General features: G+C 47.9%; 4 protein-coding genes across 4 annotated transcripts; all 4 read right to left on the bottom strand.

Moving 5' to 3' along the window:
• Nucleotides 1–3,294: 3,294 nt before the first annotated feature.
• Nucleotides 3,295–5,116, bottom strand: F5B22DRAFT_123476 (endonuclease/Exonuclease/phosphatase). The gene is made up of 2 exons (XM_047968901.1): nt 4,814–5,116; nt 3,295–4,726 (listed from the first exon to the last, which is right to left on the bottom strand). The coding sequence occupies exons 1-2, from the start codon at nt 5,024–5,026 to the stop codon at nt 3,626–3,628; spliced, it is 1,314 nt and encodes a 437-aa protein (XP_047831501.1). The 5' UTR covers nt 5,027–5,116; the 3' UTR covers nt 3,295–3,625.
• A 5,360-nt stretch (nt 5,117–10,476) lies between these two features.
• On the bottom strand, nt 10,477–11,630 carry F5B22DRAFT_123449 (endoglucanase-4). The gene is made up of 3 exons (XM_047968900.1): nt 11,205–11,630; nt 10,975–11,133; nt 10,477–10,854 (listed from the first exon to the last, which is right to left on the bottom strand). Exons 1-3 carry the CDS (start codon nt 11,560–11,562, stop codon nt 10,640–10,642), a joined length of 732 nt encoding a protein of 243 aa, XP_047831500.1. The 5' UTR covers nt 11,563–11,630; the 3' UTR covers nt 10,477–10,639.
• Nucleotides 11,631–12,356: 726 nt separating this feature from the next.
• On the bottom strand, nt 12,357–14,919 carry F5B22DRAFT_123433 (uncharacterized protein). Its single transcript, XM_047968899.1, has 3 exons — nt 14,264–14,919; nt 13,473–14,171; nt 12,357–13,352 (listed from the first exon to the last, which is right to left on the bottom strand). The coding sequence occupies exons 1-3, from the start codon at nt 14,573–14,575 to the stop codon at nt 12,591–12,593; spliced, it is 1,773 nt and encodes a 590-aa protein (XP_047831499.1). The 5' UTR covers nt 14,576–14,919; the 3' UTR covers nt 12,357–12,590.
• On the bottom strand, nt 14,826–17,502 carry F5B22DRAFT_123414 (ERCC4 domain-containing protein). Its single transcript, XM_047968898.1, has one exon. The coding sequence runs from the start codon at nt 17,254–17,256 to the stop codon at nt 15,076–15,078; it is 2,181 nt and encodes a 726-aa protein (XP_047831498.1). The 5' UTR covers nt 17,257–17,502; the 3' UTR covers nt 14,826–15,075.
• Nucleotides 17,503–17,795: the final 293 nt, after the last annotated feature.

The raw sequence follows: 17,795 nt of genomic DNA, 5'->3' as shown, positions 1-17,795 counted from the left end.
TGCAAACTCCCCCCGCCCCTCGCACTGCATATGCTCGGCGCAACCACAGCCCGAGTGAAACCGACAGCTTGGGACTTGGTAACGAGATTTTCGCAACAAAAGGCCCAGTGCAGCTCGTGACGGTGGGACAGGGAAATACAGAGGAAATACTTTGCAAAAGGGGATTGCCGTCCATCTACATGTAGGTAGTCTGGAGCCGACTCCGTTGTAGCGTGCACTCCTGGCTCTAATCATGATCAAGTTGACCCGGACAGAACCCGGATCCCCATCGTGCCCCATCGGCCCTCCACTAGACCTCCACCGGGTTATCGTATCATGTCGAGAATACCGATATCATGTAGGATGAGCTGGTTACATACTTAGGGAACTAGGCTCTGGTAAAAGACCATCCATATTGTACCATGCAACTACTTACATAACATGTAAGTAAGCAAGATTTAACGGTAAGCAGAGTTCTAAGGACGGGATCCAGACGCAACGCTTGCATATTATCTAGTACATACATATAGTAGTAACGCGTACCTACTTACACTAGCGGTGCGCCGGCCGAACGGCGATGTCCTTCCGAAGGATGCACTTCCATTTAGACTACAGCTACCCGGGTAGTCGTTGCGAAGGATTTACAACAGTTGGACCGTGCCTATCGGGTATGTTATCCCTAAACTACTATACGGCACTGCGCCAGACGATGGATTCAACTCTTTTGCTCCTCCCGGCTGTCTATGCCCGTTCCATATAGCCGAGCCTTGCCGATCCCGACAAGCAATTTGTATCCTTATTAACTGCCTACATAACAACAATTTCGAACCTTGTTCATGTTGTTACGTGTAGGGCTGTAAATCTCAAGGGTCTTTTGCTATTGCGTCCGCGCACTTAGCCAAGCATCCTAACCCTCAATCAAGATCGTTGCCAACCGTCCAGATCAATGTACTTTCTACTAACGATTGAGTCGGAGATGGCTGATCTAATACCTTGGACCGATTAGCAGATCGAACTTGGGCTCACAACGGTACTCGATGAGACAAAAACCAACACTTCCACAGCTCAGCTCTTCTTGGATTTGCGCCCAGGTGGAGTCATCTCTCTTGACCTTGAACATGGAGATTGATCTCTCCTTGTGGTGCACTGTATAAACAGCCTCTATGTAATAGACTACCTCGACTACCTACGGTAGCGTCTTACGTCGTATACAGTGCCTAGCTAGAAACCAGCTTCCCGCTTTTACGGGACGGTCCCAGAATAACCGCTTCTTGCGAGCTACACCCCACGACAACCCACGGACAGTACCTACTGTATAGTAAATGACAGGTCATTCGACTATCTATGTATACTAAGGTAAGAGAGTCTCGTTGCTACCAATATCAACGCCTCCACACTGACCGCCACGAGGAACACCTGGTCAATGTTCCAGCCTACGAGGGGCGCAATTCTTTTCGTTCAATATGAAACATCGGCCAGCCCGTGAATCTTTGGATAAGTACGAAGTATGCACATGCATACTCCATACTAGTTTGCTCATGTACGCATATTACGGTAGACTCGGTAAGGTGGTGGCCTGACCCAACTACATGGGCCTCGTTACATGCAAGGGAGATCCAGTGGAGAAGAGTTATACCTAAGTCTGACCTAAGTTTGCATATGGTACGATGTAGGTAGCGGAGAAAACATCATCGCGCTTCAACAATAACCCTTGACAGACCCTTGACATCAAGTAAAGCGAAAGAAAGTCACTCTTTTGCAAGTGTCTTGCCGTCATAGACATGATGTCACAAATTGTTTTCCTGGCCGCACATCTTGCAAGTCCGGTAGATACACGCCATACAGGTTTAATTTGCTGTTTGGCCCCATGGTCATCTTACCTAGGACATACGCCAATTTAGTAGCGTCCGTATATACTAGTAGAACCAAGATGCCATTTCCTATGTTTCACAAGATTCCTTACCGCTTCTTCTGCTCCTTCTATGACTGTCTCACGCTACTTATCGCACGTTGCGACTCAGTAAACGGGGAAAAGAAAAGGGGAGCGAGAAATCGCGTTGCCGCAAGTCCGCAAGTCCGCACACGAAGCTACTCCCACTGATCGCCAAATATCTACGACAACGAGCTAACGCATCTGTTTGCGTGGCTCGCGCCACTGAAGCCGACGGTGTACGAATGGCGTGGGGTGGCGAGACACCTCCAGAATAAAATTTTCGATTTTATCTACTTAACTGTGTATTGTACCTCGTTCTCTTCAGCGGATGGTCTAAAACACTGTGCAAAATAACACGCGACTACGAGACATCTATCCTTCCCGTGGCGTCGGCGGCGTAGTTTCTGGGGCGACGAGTGGGCTTCGGACAAGTAAAAGGCTGAAGAAGAAGAGTCTAGATGGAAAGATAACCCGAGGGTAGTACCAATATCGAAATTATGCGGTACCTATGGCCCCGTCATACGACTACACTGCCTTTTATACGGTATCTAGTTTTAGAAAGAAACAGGAGAAGGTCGAAAGAACAAGTGATCGACACTGCGAAACACACGTGGTGACATTCTATTTCAACTCTGTCTCATATTCATACGATGATGATACCGATACTTACTATGTATGCCGTGAATATTGAACCCGAGTATTCACACCTGATACAGATACCCAACTACCTACCTGCCTATTCCTGATCGTACTGACAAACGCTGTTGAAACGGCTCCGAACCGCATCGATCACCAGCATGCTCGCGTGATAATGGAAGATGCGGGGACTGCTAAACCGAAGTACCTACATACCCGCCTAGCTGTAGACCTAATGATGGTATCATGCGAACAATGTCTACTATATAGTAATAGGTAAGTAGACGCGGTATCATGCTTCTTACATGTACATAAACGAGACCGCACCGACGGCCGTACCTACATTAGCTTCTTTTTCTCGAGCGTTTTACATGTTCAGAGTGCATAGCCATGCTTGGTGCCATGATCTGCAGTGATGTTATTGGAGCTCTCTTATTATTACAACCAGATCCAGCTGGGTGCTTGAGCGATCCCTAGGCCGATGGTAGCTAGAAGCAGCGCCCTAGCTCATGGCCTAGGCAGTGTACAGCGATAGTCGACTAACCTAGAACACCACTTTTCTATCACGGTCTCAAATCTCGATGGTTTGGTATAATGAAGGGTCGCCCTGCTCTGGAGTAGGTGTTGAGATGGACGGAGATGGTGTCTTACACTAGTTAGGCCGTTTCCATCTGCCGTTCGGTCGGGTACTGCCTCGCGCGCATCCTACTGTGGCAGATCTCTCCTCTAACCATGATCCGTCTTGTTACTATCCGTGCCTGACTCGAGATTTTCTCGAGCTACTTACGTATGCTCTCCCTACCTCGACTACGGTACCATACCTATCCGTATTACTAAGTAATTCAGTACTGACTGTGGATTCGGCACTTATTGTAGATCAGAGACAAATGTAGCCTCGCTCTGATCACTAGTAGTAAGTGGTAGATACTGTGCTCGCCGCCGGCAATGATGACGAACATGCTCGATTAGTACGGCAAACAAGCAGCTGTGAACTACCTAACCTAGTAGTCTGGTAGTCACTGGAAACATGTGCAGATAATTCACTCATTCTGTTCCTCTTCGCGCTCTACCCTAACTCTACTGGCGCCCATACACAAACGCTAGCTGATCCATCTCATCGCCGTCCTGGCCCAGGAACCCGACGATTGCCCAGCCCTCAGGTGCTGCGAAAGTCGCGCAGTCCGACGTCGCCGTTCCCGCCTCCAGCGTCCGCCCGGCACTCGTTGTGGCCTTGATGTAGAAGTTGCGCGTGTTACCCGATTTCTGGCCTTGGCAGAGCTGTGCACTGACCCAGGTTTCGTCGCTGGCCAGCATCAGCGACCCGGCCGTGCCGCCTGTCCCGCCGTGTGAAAATGCCGTCCCGTCACTCAGCGTGATAGCCACACTATCGAGTCTGCTGGCGCCCCTGAATGTCACCACACTCGCCTTGGGCGCTGTCTTCGTCGAGAGCGCCGGCACGTCGCTGAACCAGTTGCCTTTAGAGCCACCCCAGAAGCCGGACTGGCGCAGGGATGCCCCGCTTGCCCACGTGAAGTTGGTAGTGATCGGGTTGTGATCGGACAGGACGTTACCGTCGGGCTGGAGGAACATGTTGCTCTCATAAGAGAAGTATGTAGCGGTGAGGTCGAGCAGGGGGCTTCCGCGGTAGAAGATCTTATCAACCGTTTCACACTCATTGGTAGTGCTAGGGTTGCTGCAGACCACTTCTACGGTTGGTGCAACACCCCCATGGATGAGCTCCACCTGCGCATCTGTGAGCCCTCCCTGCGTAAGAAAGGATGGGATTATATCTCCGACACGTGTGTACCGGCTGTTCGTATCGCCAAACACGACGACCGCGTTGCCGGTGCTCCAGGTGCTTATGTAGTCCGCAACCTGCTGGAGGTTCGATGCGCGAGCCTTGAGGTCGCCGTCTTTTGTCCCGGCATCCGTGTGTAGGTTGTAGGCATCAATGTAGACGCCGTCGGAGAGCTTCACACGCATGAACGTAAATCCCTTCGGCGTCAAGCAGTCAAATTCAGAGGCATTGCTGCATTCATCCCACTTGACGCGCGTATAGTCAATCCAGTCGAAGTTGGACAGAGTGTTGAGCCCGGATCCGAACGGCACGCCTCCCGATGTGGCAGAGCGATAGGGGTGCGTGTCCGCCGCGTAGATGTAGGCATGATAGTTGAAGTCCTAATATAACCCTGATCAGCCACTACTTGCGTTTCACGCCTGCATGATCCCGTGGACTCGGGTTGCTGGTGTGTCGAGTCTACCAACCTCTTGTGCGTGGATTAGATCATATCCCAACTGCGCGAATTTTGTGCCAATTAATCCCGAGTTGGTCTTCTTTTCTCCCGGGACGTCGTTATTGTTCAGGATGGCCGGTAGCCCTGCCACGTTCATACTCAACACATTGAAGGATCCGCCGGTCGCAGCCTGGGCAGGCGTGCCTAGCAGCAAAGCTGCAGCCACACTCACGGCACGCTTCATTATAGCAACAGGCAGAGATCAATAAACAGGAGACGCAAGAGGTGGACCTCGTCTTCATTGACGTCTACCAGTCTATTATTCTTCAAATATCTACGAAGAGGATATCTCCTGTATTTGTACGAGCGCACCAACACCACGTGTGCATGTCGACTGGCTGATCGGATTCCGGTCAAGCCAGCTATGGTTAGGGCTGCCGTACGTTTATGTCATTGTGCTCGAGGCTATAATCCTGTTTTCATTGATAGATCGATGGCGTCCAGCGGAGATGAGACCCCATCTCAGCAGTGTCATAGCAATGCTTTCTCCGCGCAACCTGCCACGCATCGGTCCTGTTTCCTTGAAATGGTCTAAATACAAGAGGGCGAAGAGTTAAAGTCCTCCAACTAACAGGGGCACGTGGAGACCAAATGGGGGGTTCCTTGTCGCTTTAGGCGTTGAATTCGTAGACTATCTAGAATCATCCCAGAACGAATACCATTTGCATATCTGAGCTATAGACTAGATCTTCCGCATTTAATAACCTTAATTTGCATGTGCAAGCATTTAGCTAGTTTGGCATTTGTTTAGAGAGAATCACGATACAGCAGAATGATCCGGAATATTTCAAGTTCGATGATTGACCTAAGTCCTACATAACTCTTGGCAATAGACCTTCTATATCGGGCAGCATATTGCGCCTCGATAGAATACCGAGGCAATCGCAACTTTGACTGCTTTCGATACAGCTATAGGTCAATTGGCGGGTTGAACTGCCAGACTAAACAATCCTATCTTCGAACCTCACCATTGATCTGTGTATCATTACTAAGCTATAGATTAATATACTCAGCCCAGCGGCACTGAAAATCATACACGAATTGTCTCATCCCTTAATATAGTGTGTCCGGCCACGTGCAAAATTCAGACAGATGAGAATAGATCGGCTTCTAATTCATCGAGCTGCGATATTGTTTCCAAAACCTGTCCTGGAGGAGCACATCCAGTGTGTGTCCTAGCGTTATGTAATCAGACAGTATAGTCTTCCGCTCCAGGGTAGTCCAGGAAAGGAGCCGGGTCAGAACGTGAAATATATTATTATTGCTTTACGACGTCCGGCCGAAACCACATCGCTTGGATCATGTTGGGAAGCAGACACTACGAGCCATAAATACGTCGCTGTTGAGAAAAGGTCTATCATCTCTACAGGATAAGCTCTAGGCAGGCTAATCTAATGCCATCGTCGGGTAGCATGCCAGTGAAGCTCTTTTAAATGTATCAGCGCTCCGACGATAACATGGTATTTGAGGTGATGATGGTTCCGGTTTTCGAATTCCTAAGTACGATTCTGATCGCCATCAAAGCATGAACATGACGGGTTACAATTGCACGTATACACCACTCAAGTAGATGAATGCTTTGACCCCCTTGAAGCATCACATTACCTGCCAAGCCCCCGCACGTTTTGTTTCCATATGACTGACAAAATTGGTATGACCTTCCCGTTAGGAAAGGGAATCCCCTACCTATGTTATAATGCTGATATGATATCAAATCTGGTATAATACAGTGTGCACACAAAATCCGTAGTAAAGGCATGGATCATCCGCCTAAGAGTACGAAGTAGGTATGAGATGACGATTGCGGATAACCTAACTGATAATCGATATCTATGTAGGACTCTAGTATTATGCCTCACATCTCGCCGTTCACCGTAAGTCTACACCTTATCTTCCCCACAATTCAAGATACAGTTCTTAGACTATATCTTAAATGATGGTGCATGAATGTGATGACGACTAGATTCCATATCACATTCTACCCGTGTGTTCCCCGGTGGCTTATTTCATGCTTCTCGCGGAATTCCTCCACTACACTTACCCAATACACTGCAGTATACTACATTTCCAAATGATGGTCTACGCTAGGTAATGCGTGGTCCCGACCCAGAACAAAGGCACACAAGTACTTAAGCACGCAAAGTATTATCACCATATAGTACTAACTGGACATTCCCCGGTCCGCGACATCGGCCCCTGCTCCGCGTGTTTTTCCTCCATCCACGGTACACTACCCGTGTAAGATCGCCGCTGACAGATGTTGGTGTAGTGTACTTATGTAGTGCATACTATTGTGGCTATAACGCATATACCCTCGCAAGAACAGTAACGAGTGCGGGCTGTGACTTGAAGGTCTTACACGCATCAATGAAACGGAGGGGTTCAAGTAGGTGAGCGAGCCACTTACTTACTATCACCAACGCGGCCGACCAAAAACGGTCTCAGTTCGCGTAGAAAAAGCTACTCTGAGAACTACTACCACGTTGTCTGTGCCACATGCGCCTCGCATAGAGGTTTATTTACTGAGTATTCACGCGTCTAAAGGAGCGTGTAGTGTACATGTAACCGTTAGGTGGATGGATGCGATGCCACCCCACATCTACCCCGGGCCTATCCAACGTCGGCCCTTCTATGAGATAGCAATTTGGCTTCGAAGAATGATTCGCGTTACTAGAAGACGCCAATCTCACCTTGAACCCAGGGCTGGCCCTGACTTTTCCGATTGGGATCCGGTCGCACGAGCAAACCCCTAACTCATCCATCTATGCGCCACCCATCTTCCCTCTTGGACCCCTCCCCTGCATCACGTTGTCGAGCAATTGCTGGTGCCGAGGATCAGGGATCAGCCTATTGGGCCAATTGCGCGAGCTTGCCCCTGCGTCCGACATGCGCTCTGGCTTTCGGCCGGGGATGCCAGAACAAAAGAATGCTTGCCCACACTCCGTCCGGGGTTTGCTATTTTCTTTCGAACGGTCTGCCCCATTTTCCACAAGTACCTTTTCATACTGTACTGCAGATGGGGGATCAAGGCTGTTGTTCGCTCGCTCTTCAAGGGATATCCTTCTACGTCAATGCAGTACCGTTGGTGCTAAAAAGCACATCCGCCTATACTAGCAGTTGTTATTGATCTAGGTAGGTCATTCTAGTACTGTGAATACACTGCGTTATGTCATGCAGTTATTAGCGTGTAGGTCCCCGCGTAAGGGTCGATTTCGCGTGGGGAGAATGTTTATTGACAACATTAGTCTCTGGAGTCCAATATAATTGCATACTTAGCTATTATTCGAGCAGAAATTCGCCACTACTAGACTCGTAGCTACGAATGAAGCATGCTGCGGTCTGAAATTGCATCTCTCCGAATAATTGATACGTATGACGTGCAAAAGGATGATGCGGACACAGTCGGTTGGCTAATGGGGTAGGTAGTAGGATAAAATGGACTGGTGTCTACGAGAATATCACTAGACCTTACCCGACGGTCGTATGATTGGTTTGGAATCTTCCATGCAATCATTGGGAGTTGTACACCAATAGCGCTTCAATATAGGTTTTGTCGTATTTGAGGCGAGGCAGGTATAGTGTTTGGCTGAAGTCGCGTTCGGTTTCAATACACATATACTCTACTTCGTAATCCTCAACCCACACTGGCTTCCGGGCGTCGGGTATCTGGGATACATCGCAAATTAAGAGTGTAAACGTGAAGGCGCGTCAGTAAGGCAAACTCTTTTCTCAAACGGTCTAGAATGCCCTGGACGTTGATGCAAATGTTCTAAGATGCTCGGTAAGTAAGTAAACAGGTACTACTAATATTAAGGCGCAAACCTTGGTGAAACTTTGCTCAGAGCCTACGGTACCAAAGGGTTTGCTCATGATGCAGGCCAGAGAGCGAGATACCCAACGCACTGGTTGATGGGTCATCTCGGAACTTGCTATTTCGTTAACGATCCTTCGTCCCGGCCCTGGAACTCTTTTGCCATCATTATTATGCCCGTACTCCGCGAGAAGCGTAATGAAGGAAGTAATTACATGGATGAATCACTAACAGCGTAGTTGAATTTTAGATACAATTTGACAGCTCTCATTCTATTCAACAAAGTGAAGTTATAGGCAAACGCTGATAGAGTTATTACTGAATTACAACAGAGGTAAAAGACTGATGAGGTTGTGAAATGTTTACTTTCATGGAGTAGTAGTCTTTTTGAAACTGCCTAAACAAATATAATTTTGCCAATATCAAGCGCATGTTCTTTAGGGTCACTACTTATATGGCATGGCGTGTTGATACGTTAACTATCAATTCGGTATCACAGCATACCCAACCACCTATCAGTTGTTACACGTGCAACCTCCGTACCAGCTAAATATGCAGTTCGCTTTGTAATTCGGCCGTACGAAGGGCTATTGCAGGCTGTTCATGATCTTTCAAGACATGCAGGCAATATTGGGCAATATTGGAAAGTGAGGTCATACAGACTTCGCTTCTTGAAACAAACCCCAGAGACCTAGGCGGTCTGGGCTGGCAGACCAGTTGTATATAGAGTCGAGTCAAGCCACCAACAAGCCTAGAAGGAGTTGGTTGGTCAAGGACTTATGCAGCCCTAGTTGATCATTGTAATCTGAATTCTCAGTTCCTAGCTTAGTATCTTCTGCCCTTGTTATATCAGTAGTTTCTATCGTCCATTTCACAATAATTTATATAGTAATGGTTGTTTAATAAACCTTTAAACCCCTTAAAATCAAGACTAGTGCTTCTTCGTGGTTTGGTGATATAGCACCCTTACCACGAGGCCCAAATTTATAACATCCGTTATCATAGTCTTCGAACTCGGAATTTTCGCAGTGGGTATTATGCGATAGTGAGGAACTTTTTCGTAAGGGAGCCTTGAATTATCTAAACCCTATAGCGTCGATAGACACTTAAATGTGCGACTGCCTGTAGTTGTGATGATCCATACTGATTACACGAGCTATGACTCATCGCCAACAGACTGAAGATGCGGCTTTGGTACTACTATATTTTCTTTCTATAAACTTTTAGTATATGAGGCGGATTCTCAGATCAAAAAGCGCTCTGGAAATATTGAATACAGCCAACTGAGGATATCCGTTTATGAAGTTATAAATGTCTACTATGCCGTCATATTTTGAGCGGTTCGCTTTACCATACCCTCTGGCCTTGGCTGAGTTGGAGAGATGTTAAAGCATACAAGATATACAGCGACTAAGAAAAGAGTGCAAATCAAGACTTCGTTGGCGTTAGCTTAAGCTAGCACGATTAGAAGATCGCCTTTATAAGCTAAGTATGTCACCTCATGAGTGATGACCACACCTATCTTTTTGGGATAGTCCTAGCAGGATGGGCATCATGTTATGAATCAATTCTATCTAAGTTATAATTTGTATATATACTCTCACAATATTGTCACTGAACAAACTAATAACTACCATTTGGTGATTTCTAAAGACAGATGAAGTCTTCGAATAAAATTAGGATTCGATTACTACTAAGAGCTTCGTACGTCAAAACACCGACAACTCTGGTTTCGGCCAATAAGTAATAGCTAATACACCCATAAGGAGGCTATATTGTCAATGTCAGACGTACCAGCTCACTACCAGGATGATATTGTGGATTGAGTTTTCGCAGAAAATTAGACGATTATGAACAAATCGAAAACTATCACGCTACTCTCCACGTCCCAGGGCTCTGACACATTCCGCCCGACACTCTTTGGCTTGTTCAATCACAAGAACAGGTGTTGCCAAGGTGGTCATTAAGAGCAGTAACTAGAAATAATTAGTTCGCAGTAGTCCAGAGAGCAGGTCCAGGGTAAGTGTAGCCGCTGTAAGAAGCATATAAGTTGAATATGATACCCGCATCAGTGCTCTTATATAGACTACTACCGACAGTACCTCCGCTAGGAGAAACCGTGCCACTACCGGATACCCTAAGATTAAGACACTGCGGGTAGTTCTGAGCGCCATTTACATTCTGGGCCCCATGTAGGGCGACTGTGACACTGTAGGTTAGCAGCGGCAATCTTGAGCGAGCCTACGACTCTTGTTTGATGACAAAACCGACAGCCGTACGGGACAATGGGATATTAACTCAATAAAATCAGAGTCTCTTACTAATCTCGTGGCGAATTACGTAGTCACCAGCCTTCAAGTTCCTAGGAATGGTGGTGGATGACGTGAAATTGTTGGCGATAAGCGAGTCGGTCACCCAGGTTGTGCCGCTGACGATACTGGACTGGCTGATTTTGTTCCACTTCAAGCTGTTGGCAGAGGCTGCTATAGTTAGCGCCACGCCCCAGTCGCTAACTCGAGTTTGAAGGAGAGAGATGAACAGCCAGACTTACTCCCGTACGGTGCAATATAGTTGATAATGGGCCCCTTGTGGGAATCCGGCCACGTGTTCCAGAAGAACGTGATGGTATCACCAGCTTTGGCGTTAATGAAATTCTGGCCAACCGTGGCCGATTTGTGACAGGCGATATCAGAGGTACCGAATCTGGTTGGTTCAACGAACCCGAGATCCTGGTTCAGAGAATTCCATCCTGCTGTAGCAGGAGATGTGCCTGCAGGATAGTAGTACCAGACCGGGTCTGCTCCTGCCGTCCAGGCGCCATTGACTTTGACACCACTGACAAAGCCGTGGGCGGATGCTAACTGAGGAATGGAGGTGGCTAGGGCCACGAAAAAAACAGACGACAGCATGATGGGCTTTGTGGGGTTATCAACTTATATAGTGACGAAAGCAGCTCTAGAGAGAAACTCTCGTGTAACAGTTCAAGTAAAGACGAGCATATATTTATAAAATTTGTATGCTATCCTTCAGTCTTAGTCACTTACACCGGACTTTTGCTGATTAGTGGGAAATGTAGGCAACATATTCCTCATACTTGACTGCCATCCGGCTTGGAAACCTAGAACACACACGACAGATATTTGTGGATTGGTGGACTGAGAACCAACTATTCAAACTAGTGACTGGAATTATCACCTTATTGGACCGTTCTTACATACGTGATCGCGTGCCGAGACGCAGGACAGCACCCCGGACTATCAACTCCGAGTTGAATTCGGACGAGTGTAACGGTGGAGGCTAGGCATCATGAATGTGCTAGACTCTTCAGAGTTTGTCACGGCTCTATATTATTCAAAGTCATGCTCTCGGAAAGAACTAGAGAGAGTTCTTCCCAGAAACAGCTGGGCCCCCGCGGCTGTAGCGCAAAATTGAGGATGCTCCTCTTTAATTCGTATCAGCCATCATCTTAATACGTATAGCCTGGGCTGTCTTCTTGTTCCTTGTTCAAGTCAAGAAGGACTTGTTCTTGAATATCACATTGCTTCCGAATATCCATTTCCATTTCGACTTCAGAGGCGTCGATTCTCCTCGGCCACATTGAGCGCTGTGGCTTATCAATCTCATGTTCTCTTCAGCTAATTGACCTCACTTGTAAAATCATACCATCTTTTATTGATCCGGCGCGCGATGTCTTCTATTGAACAAATTGTGATCTCTTTGAATTGGTCGAGCTATGTCACTATATTGGATGGACCTTCGCGAAATCCCCGTACGAAACAAGCGCAAGCATGAAAAGCTCATAACATAACGTGTCTTGATATTCTTTTAACCACTAGTTATACGAAATATTGTTCAATGCTCACAGAAGTTATATACGTTCTACAGAGCAACAAATTAGTTTCCAATATCTTTATGCCATGGGGAGGGAGCGTAAGAATCACAAAGAAAACTGCAAACTCACCATCCTCATCTCTTCGTCGAATTCTTCTCGTATCGAGGTTCGCTCGCGCATCAGGACTTCCCGAGTGGCCAGCGCGTCTCCCCAGCTCATGGGGAAGCCATGGACGAATTCAATGATCAAATCAAATATCTCCCTCGGCAATTCACGCAGCGGACTGACCTTCCTAACCTCCCGAGCCCACCAGTCTTTACGCTGAGGTGGCACAACGGATGTCGACAGGACACGCGTATGCGGGTCGACAAGGAACATAGCTAGGATCTTCCTGTGGCCTGGCCGGTTTTTATCGACGAGTTCGAACGGTTGTACTTGATGAGCCAGCACATTAGGAAATGCGATGAACCTCCCCTCCCGCGTGATCACCCTCCCAAGCAGCTGCAGCGCCGCGTCATCAGTTGAGATTCCCAGCCAGCGTTCCAAGGACTCGTATTCGTTCTGCGGGGGGACCATGCGCAATTCCTCAGCGTCCACAGGGTGGTGAAAAGTCAGAGCACTTTCAGTGATGTTTTCACAATCGTAGTAGAAGAGTGCTGTTGCTACAATGCGGTCATTGAGCGCGCCTTCGATGTGTAGAGAGCCGCCTTCGAATTTGGGATCGGAAGGCGATAGATGGATGTTGGCGAGCTTGAAGATCACTTGAATTCCATCAGGGAACTTGGTTCGGAGATTGGGCTGCATCTCTGCAGAGCGTGCGTGAGAAGAGCATGCGCGAGAATGACGATAGTCATCTGGCTCTGGCCACTATAGTTCGGTCGAGTCAGTAGTTACGCACATGTGTAATGAGCACGGTTTAAGGGAGCTCTATATGCTACTCCCACGACCGATTTGAGTAAGAGAAATGTGACTGTAGGGATAACATACAACAAGTATGTGGTGCTCGTTTCTCCAATCGAAGTATTCATCTGTATACAAATAGTCCTCCTCGTCCTCGTCTTCCTGAAGCGGTGGACGATCATAGACCACGCCTTCAGGGATGTAGAAATCTTCCTCATCGCCTAGGGGTTCTTGGGTGATCCGTGGGCATGAGTATGTATATAGACATAATTCCCAAAGGGGCACCGCGGCGGCAACGAACTGCTCAAGAACTGCGTATAACTCCTTATGATCGTCTGGATGTAGATTGTTGATGTAACTAGTAATCTTGGCATCGCCTGAAGGAGACCAAGCGATGTCGCTAGGAAGCCACTGAGTGCTGCCAAACATACACGGTTCTCCTCTTCGTGGTTCTTTATAGGGCAAATCATAGGTTTCGCCACTACCAGTGAATTCCGCACAGCCGCGAAGGGGAACCTTGCCGTATGGCAGAACCCGCGACGTACCGTAGACCATTGGGAAAAGTGACGGATGTAGTAGATCTAGGACCTTGTTGTTTGACCCGGGATGCCAATCTTTCTGATGGTCTGGCACGTCCTCTAAGGGCTTCACAGCAGCTTTCAGCAACTCGGCCAGAGAAGTCGGGATAGCCGAGTCTGATTTAGCTACTGCAACCTCTGCATCAAGGATACTGACTATTCCAGTATTCCGATACTCGATGGCCTTGTCGCGGAGCTCTTTAATGCACTGTTGCGTCGTCAATCTTGGGACATGGGGTCGGAGTGCTTGCCCTTAAGGCATAATGTGTGACACCATAGGCTGGAGACGGAGCTACTCACATTATCGAACATTTTTTGAGACATATATACATCGCCATCGAGGTGTGTGGCCTGCGCCTCAGGGCCCATTGCCTCCTTGCACCACTTGCTCACGATTTCCTCGTCAACCACTTTGCGATCCCATTCGGGCTTGTCCGTAATTTGGTTCGTAAATTCCATCATGCGGATCTCCCGAAGTTTGAGGCCCTTACTCGCAAACCGTCGATGCTCCGATAGCGCATGCAGGAAAAATTCTTCCTTCTGGTCCTCTGACAACAGGGTCAGAGGTTTTCCGAAGCCAGGTAGCTCCAAACGCGAGCTTTTGGATTCCATTCTCGGCTGCGGGATTGATGTGGAGAGTGAAAGTGATGAGCCTGTTCACTCGCCCGAAGAGAGTATCAACGATAAACGAGGCCGTTTGGAGGATAGAGAAACGGGTGATATAATTAGGTAGAATGCGTTTACTATAAAGGGCATTACTTATCCTAGCCATTTTTCATGGCCAAGCAACCTTGAATTGTGAAAGGTTGGCGGTCTGTCTGAAAGGATGGGGCCTTTTTCGATCAGCCGCAGCACACTAGCTAAGCCAGGGCAAACAGTCTTGTCTAACATAGCGTAACATATGCTAATGGGGAAATGAGGCGAAATTAGATGAAGCTGGGTGTGTATAAATCCCAATGAAGCAAATTCAGCTGATGGCTATGAGACCTTTCCTATACTAAATACTGCCAAGCAACCATGATGCACTGCACTATTATCAGATTGAACAATGGGTTCTATCACGGTGCATAACCGATCTATTAGAGAAGAATACCATATTACCATGAAGCGATCTAGATGTCTGTACTGGTGGGGTCCCGACCTAGAAATATCTTGTGTAGTCTTTTGCTGACAGCTGGACCGACAAGACGATCAGTGAGAGCACCATCTTTGTTTGCGCTTTTCCGACATGCCGCCAGGGCCAGCGGACCTTCTTCCTCGAACCCGCGTATCAAATCTGTCACAGACTCGTATTTGGTAGCTATACCATAAGCGATGGCAGGCGTAACGCGTGCTATTTGCTGTAACATAAGTATGTATGTATCCTTGCCACCATCACCGGTACTGACTTGGCCAGATTCCATACAAAACCCTGCATTCGCACTGTCATCACGGGCTTTGCGATATGGAATGGTGCTGATATGCTGTGTGAAGACAGCAACCCATTGTGCCGTCTCGACCTGGTGAGCAGTATGGTGAACGAGAGTTTCATGTAAAACTTGGAGAGAAAGTAAAGCGTCCTCAATTTTGTCTTCATCGATATATTCTTGGGTCTGATTATTATTACGCTGACGACGTTGGCCAGAGGTCCGGGGCTCATTATTTGTTCCTAACTCGCGGACTGCAGAGGCGAATTGACGGTTCAGGAGGTTCCTATTCTTGCGCATCCAGGCGTTCAAGCCCTCAATCAGGTATATCGTCTTAGCACTTGGAAACTTGCTCTTCATATGTAAGACATGAGCTTCCAAGTCATGGCCCTCCCCCCCAAGAACGAACTTGACAAATTCAGGGGCCTGCACGATAACCAAGACATGGTTCTCCTCCTGAATGCGCATTGGAGTGGGTTCCCAGAATCCCATCTCCTTGTTGAATTGAGCTGTGACCTTGCGACGCCATTTGACGACATTCTCAACTGTGCTATTCCAGATCTCGTGCTTAACATCCAAGTCGCCTAGGAGTGTTTGTATTTGCACTTTGAGACCAGCGTTGATGTTTGCAGGTATATCCACAATCATCTCTGGCGTAGATACCTTTTTATCGGTCCGTAGTTTGTTCACCTCGGCCAATGCCTTTTCGGTCTCTTTTTGTAGAGCACGCTCTTCCCTGATGCGCTCTTTTTCAATACGTTTTTGTTCCTTCTCTGCTTCCCTAGCTTCTGCCTTTTCTCTCTTCCCACGAGCCTTCTCCTCTCCAGTGGCTCTAACAACTTTCTTGACGGCCTGTTTCGCCCTTGGAGCTGTTGGACGGGATGAGGAACTATGAGTTTTCACTCGAGTCCTGGAGAAGTCAATGTTTTCTAAGTCTGTGAGACCTTCAGAATCAGAGGGACCGTCCTCAGGTATGGCTATAGGCTGAGGACGCGGTATCCTAGTAGTAGAAGACGGGTTCGAGAGTAATTGATGAACATCGTGAGTCTCAGGTGCGGAACTCGATATAGGATCCCACGTAGCTTTCGAGCGAGAATTCGAGTGACTAGGCTGTGGTTTAAGGCGTGGTGGGGAGTCCGGGGGGTCGCTTGAGAGGTCGATAAAGACTTGCTTTGAAGATTGGTGCGCTTCATGATCTACGTTTGCTAACTGATTCACACGAAGCTCGGCTGGCCAATCCCATGTTGCTTCGCCTCCAATCTTATTGTGATGTTGGCGAGGACTGCGAGACTTGGCCGTAAAAGTAGACTGCTGGTCTATTGGGGAGCTTACGAAAAGATCGGACGATATCGGGGGTGCCTTTCTCCTAGTGTCTGAGGTGAAGTTGGCGGGAGAACTACTGAACTCGATATCTTCGATGAGATGAGTTCTTCTTTCACGACTAATGGGCTGGACCGATTCTCGATCCGAGGACTTGGTCTTGAGGGCCTTCGCTTTTCGAGGTAGGGGAGGGCTGCTGATCCTTTTCCTTGAATTTGACACGCCCCGTGGTGATGGAGACTTCTTGTAGAAGGTGCCCTCTAAATCACCGGTTATGTCGAAATCGTCTGAAAGAAAGAGGAAGCCATCGGCGCCGAGGTCATCGGAGCGGACCTGGTGCCTCGAAGTGTGCGTTGTTCCAGCAAGAGGTTCGGATGGCGTATGAAAAGAGGGGGTCGTCGCAGTCTTGGTGGATTCAGCTTCTGTCAACCCGTGCTGCGTGTAATTGGGAGCTCTGGGTGGCATGCGGACGCTGGGTCGTTGCGTCTGCTCGAAAGATGCTACGACAGATGCCGACGATGGTCTGACAGGGCTTGAAGATAGTAGACTGATGATCTCAGTTGGCATATTGGCATTCGAGGTAGTATTGAATTTCTACGACGCAGCGCGATGGCAGTGAATGAAAAGAGACATTTAGACAGGACCGAGACCAAGACTTGAAATGCCAAAGTGGAAATGTAGTAGTCTCCAAGGCCAACAACAGTCGAAGATTGCAGGTATCGTATCACAATTGCATTGTGGCGGCGACTTTGATTTAGGCAATCAAAGCGTACCTTGACACGCTATCTCATGGGCCCAACAGCGCAACGCACTCCAGATAAGGTGGGCTACGCGACGCGGCTCGATTCGATAGTGGAAATGACAAAAAGCCCGGAAACACAAACGCGACCCACGTGACCGCTTAGGTACTACTATGTATCATGTACTATGTACCCATGCATGTGTCAATTGGCCTCTTATTGCAAACTTCCATCTTTTACGCGCGTGGATGGTGATGATACTACCTAGTAGTAGGTAGGTAGATAGGCATGTGAACCTGTGATATACGTTGCATCAAGTTGTTCGCATTGTCGATCAATATCTGCATATATTATATTCACAATACA

The sequence above is a fragment of the Xylaria bambusicola genome (assembly GCF_022495145.1).
Source record: "Xylaria bambusicola strain CBS 139988 unplaced genomic scaffold F5B22scaffold_17, whole genome shotgun sequence".
Classification (NCBI taxonomy): Eukaryota; Fungi; Ascomycota; class Sordariomycetes; order Xylariales; family Xylariaceae; genus Xylaria; species Xylaria bambusicola.
Note: the sequence above shows the minus strand (reverse complement) of the source record. Positions and strands in the feature narration are given on the sequence as shown.

Excerpts from the sequence above, each read along its gene's own strand:
- F5B22DRAFT_123433 (XM_047968899.1), bottom strand. The coding sequence starts at position 14,575 with ATGGAATCCAAAAGCTCGCGTTTGGAGCTACCTGGCTTCGGAAAACCT. Across the intron at positions 14,172-14,263 it reads CTCAAAAAATGTTCGATAAT|TGCATTAAAGAGCTCCGCGA; the intron begins GTGAGTAGCTCC and ends ACGACGCAACAG. Across the intron at positions 13,353-13,472 it reads ACGAGCACCACATACTTGTT|TGGCCAGAGCCAGATGACTA; the intron begins GTATGTTATCCC and ends ACCGAACTATAG.
- F5B22DRAFT_123414 (XM_047968898.1), bottom strand. The coding sequence starts at position 17,256 with ATGCCAACTGAGATCATCAGTCTACTATCTTCAAGCCCTGTCAGACCA.
- F5B22DRAFT_123449 (XM_047968900.1), bottom strand. The coding sequence starts at position 11,562 with ATGCTGTCGTCTGTTTTTTTCGTGGCCCTAGCCACCTCCATTCCTCAG. Across the intron at positions 11,134-11,204 it reads CTATATTGCACCGTACGGGA|CCTCTGCCAACAGCTTGAAG; the intron begins GTAAGTCTGGCT and ends TAACTATAGCAG. Across the intron at positions 10,855-10,974 it reads CGTAATTCGCCACGAGATTA|TCGCCCTACATGGGGCCCAG; the intron begins GTAAGAGACTCT and ends ACAGTGTCACAG.
- F5B22DRAFT_123476 (XM_047968901.1), bottom strand. The coding sequence starts at position 5,026 with ATGAAGCGTGCCGTGAGTGTGGCTGCAGCTTTGCTGCTAGGCACGCCT. Across the intron at positions 4,727-4,813 it reads ATCTAATCCACGCACAAGAG|GACTTCAACTATCATGCCTA; the intron begins GTTGGTAGACTC and ends GGGTTATATTAG.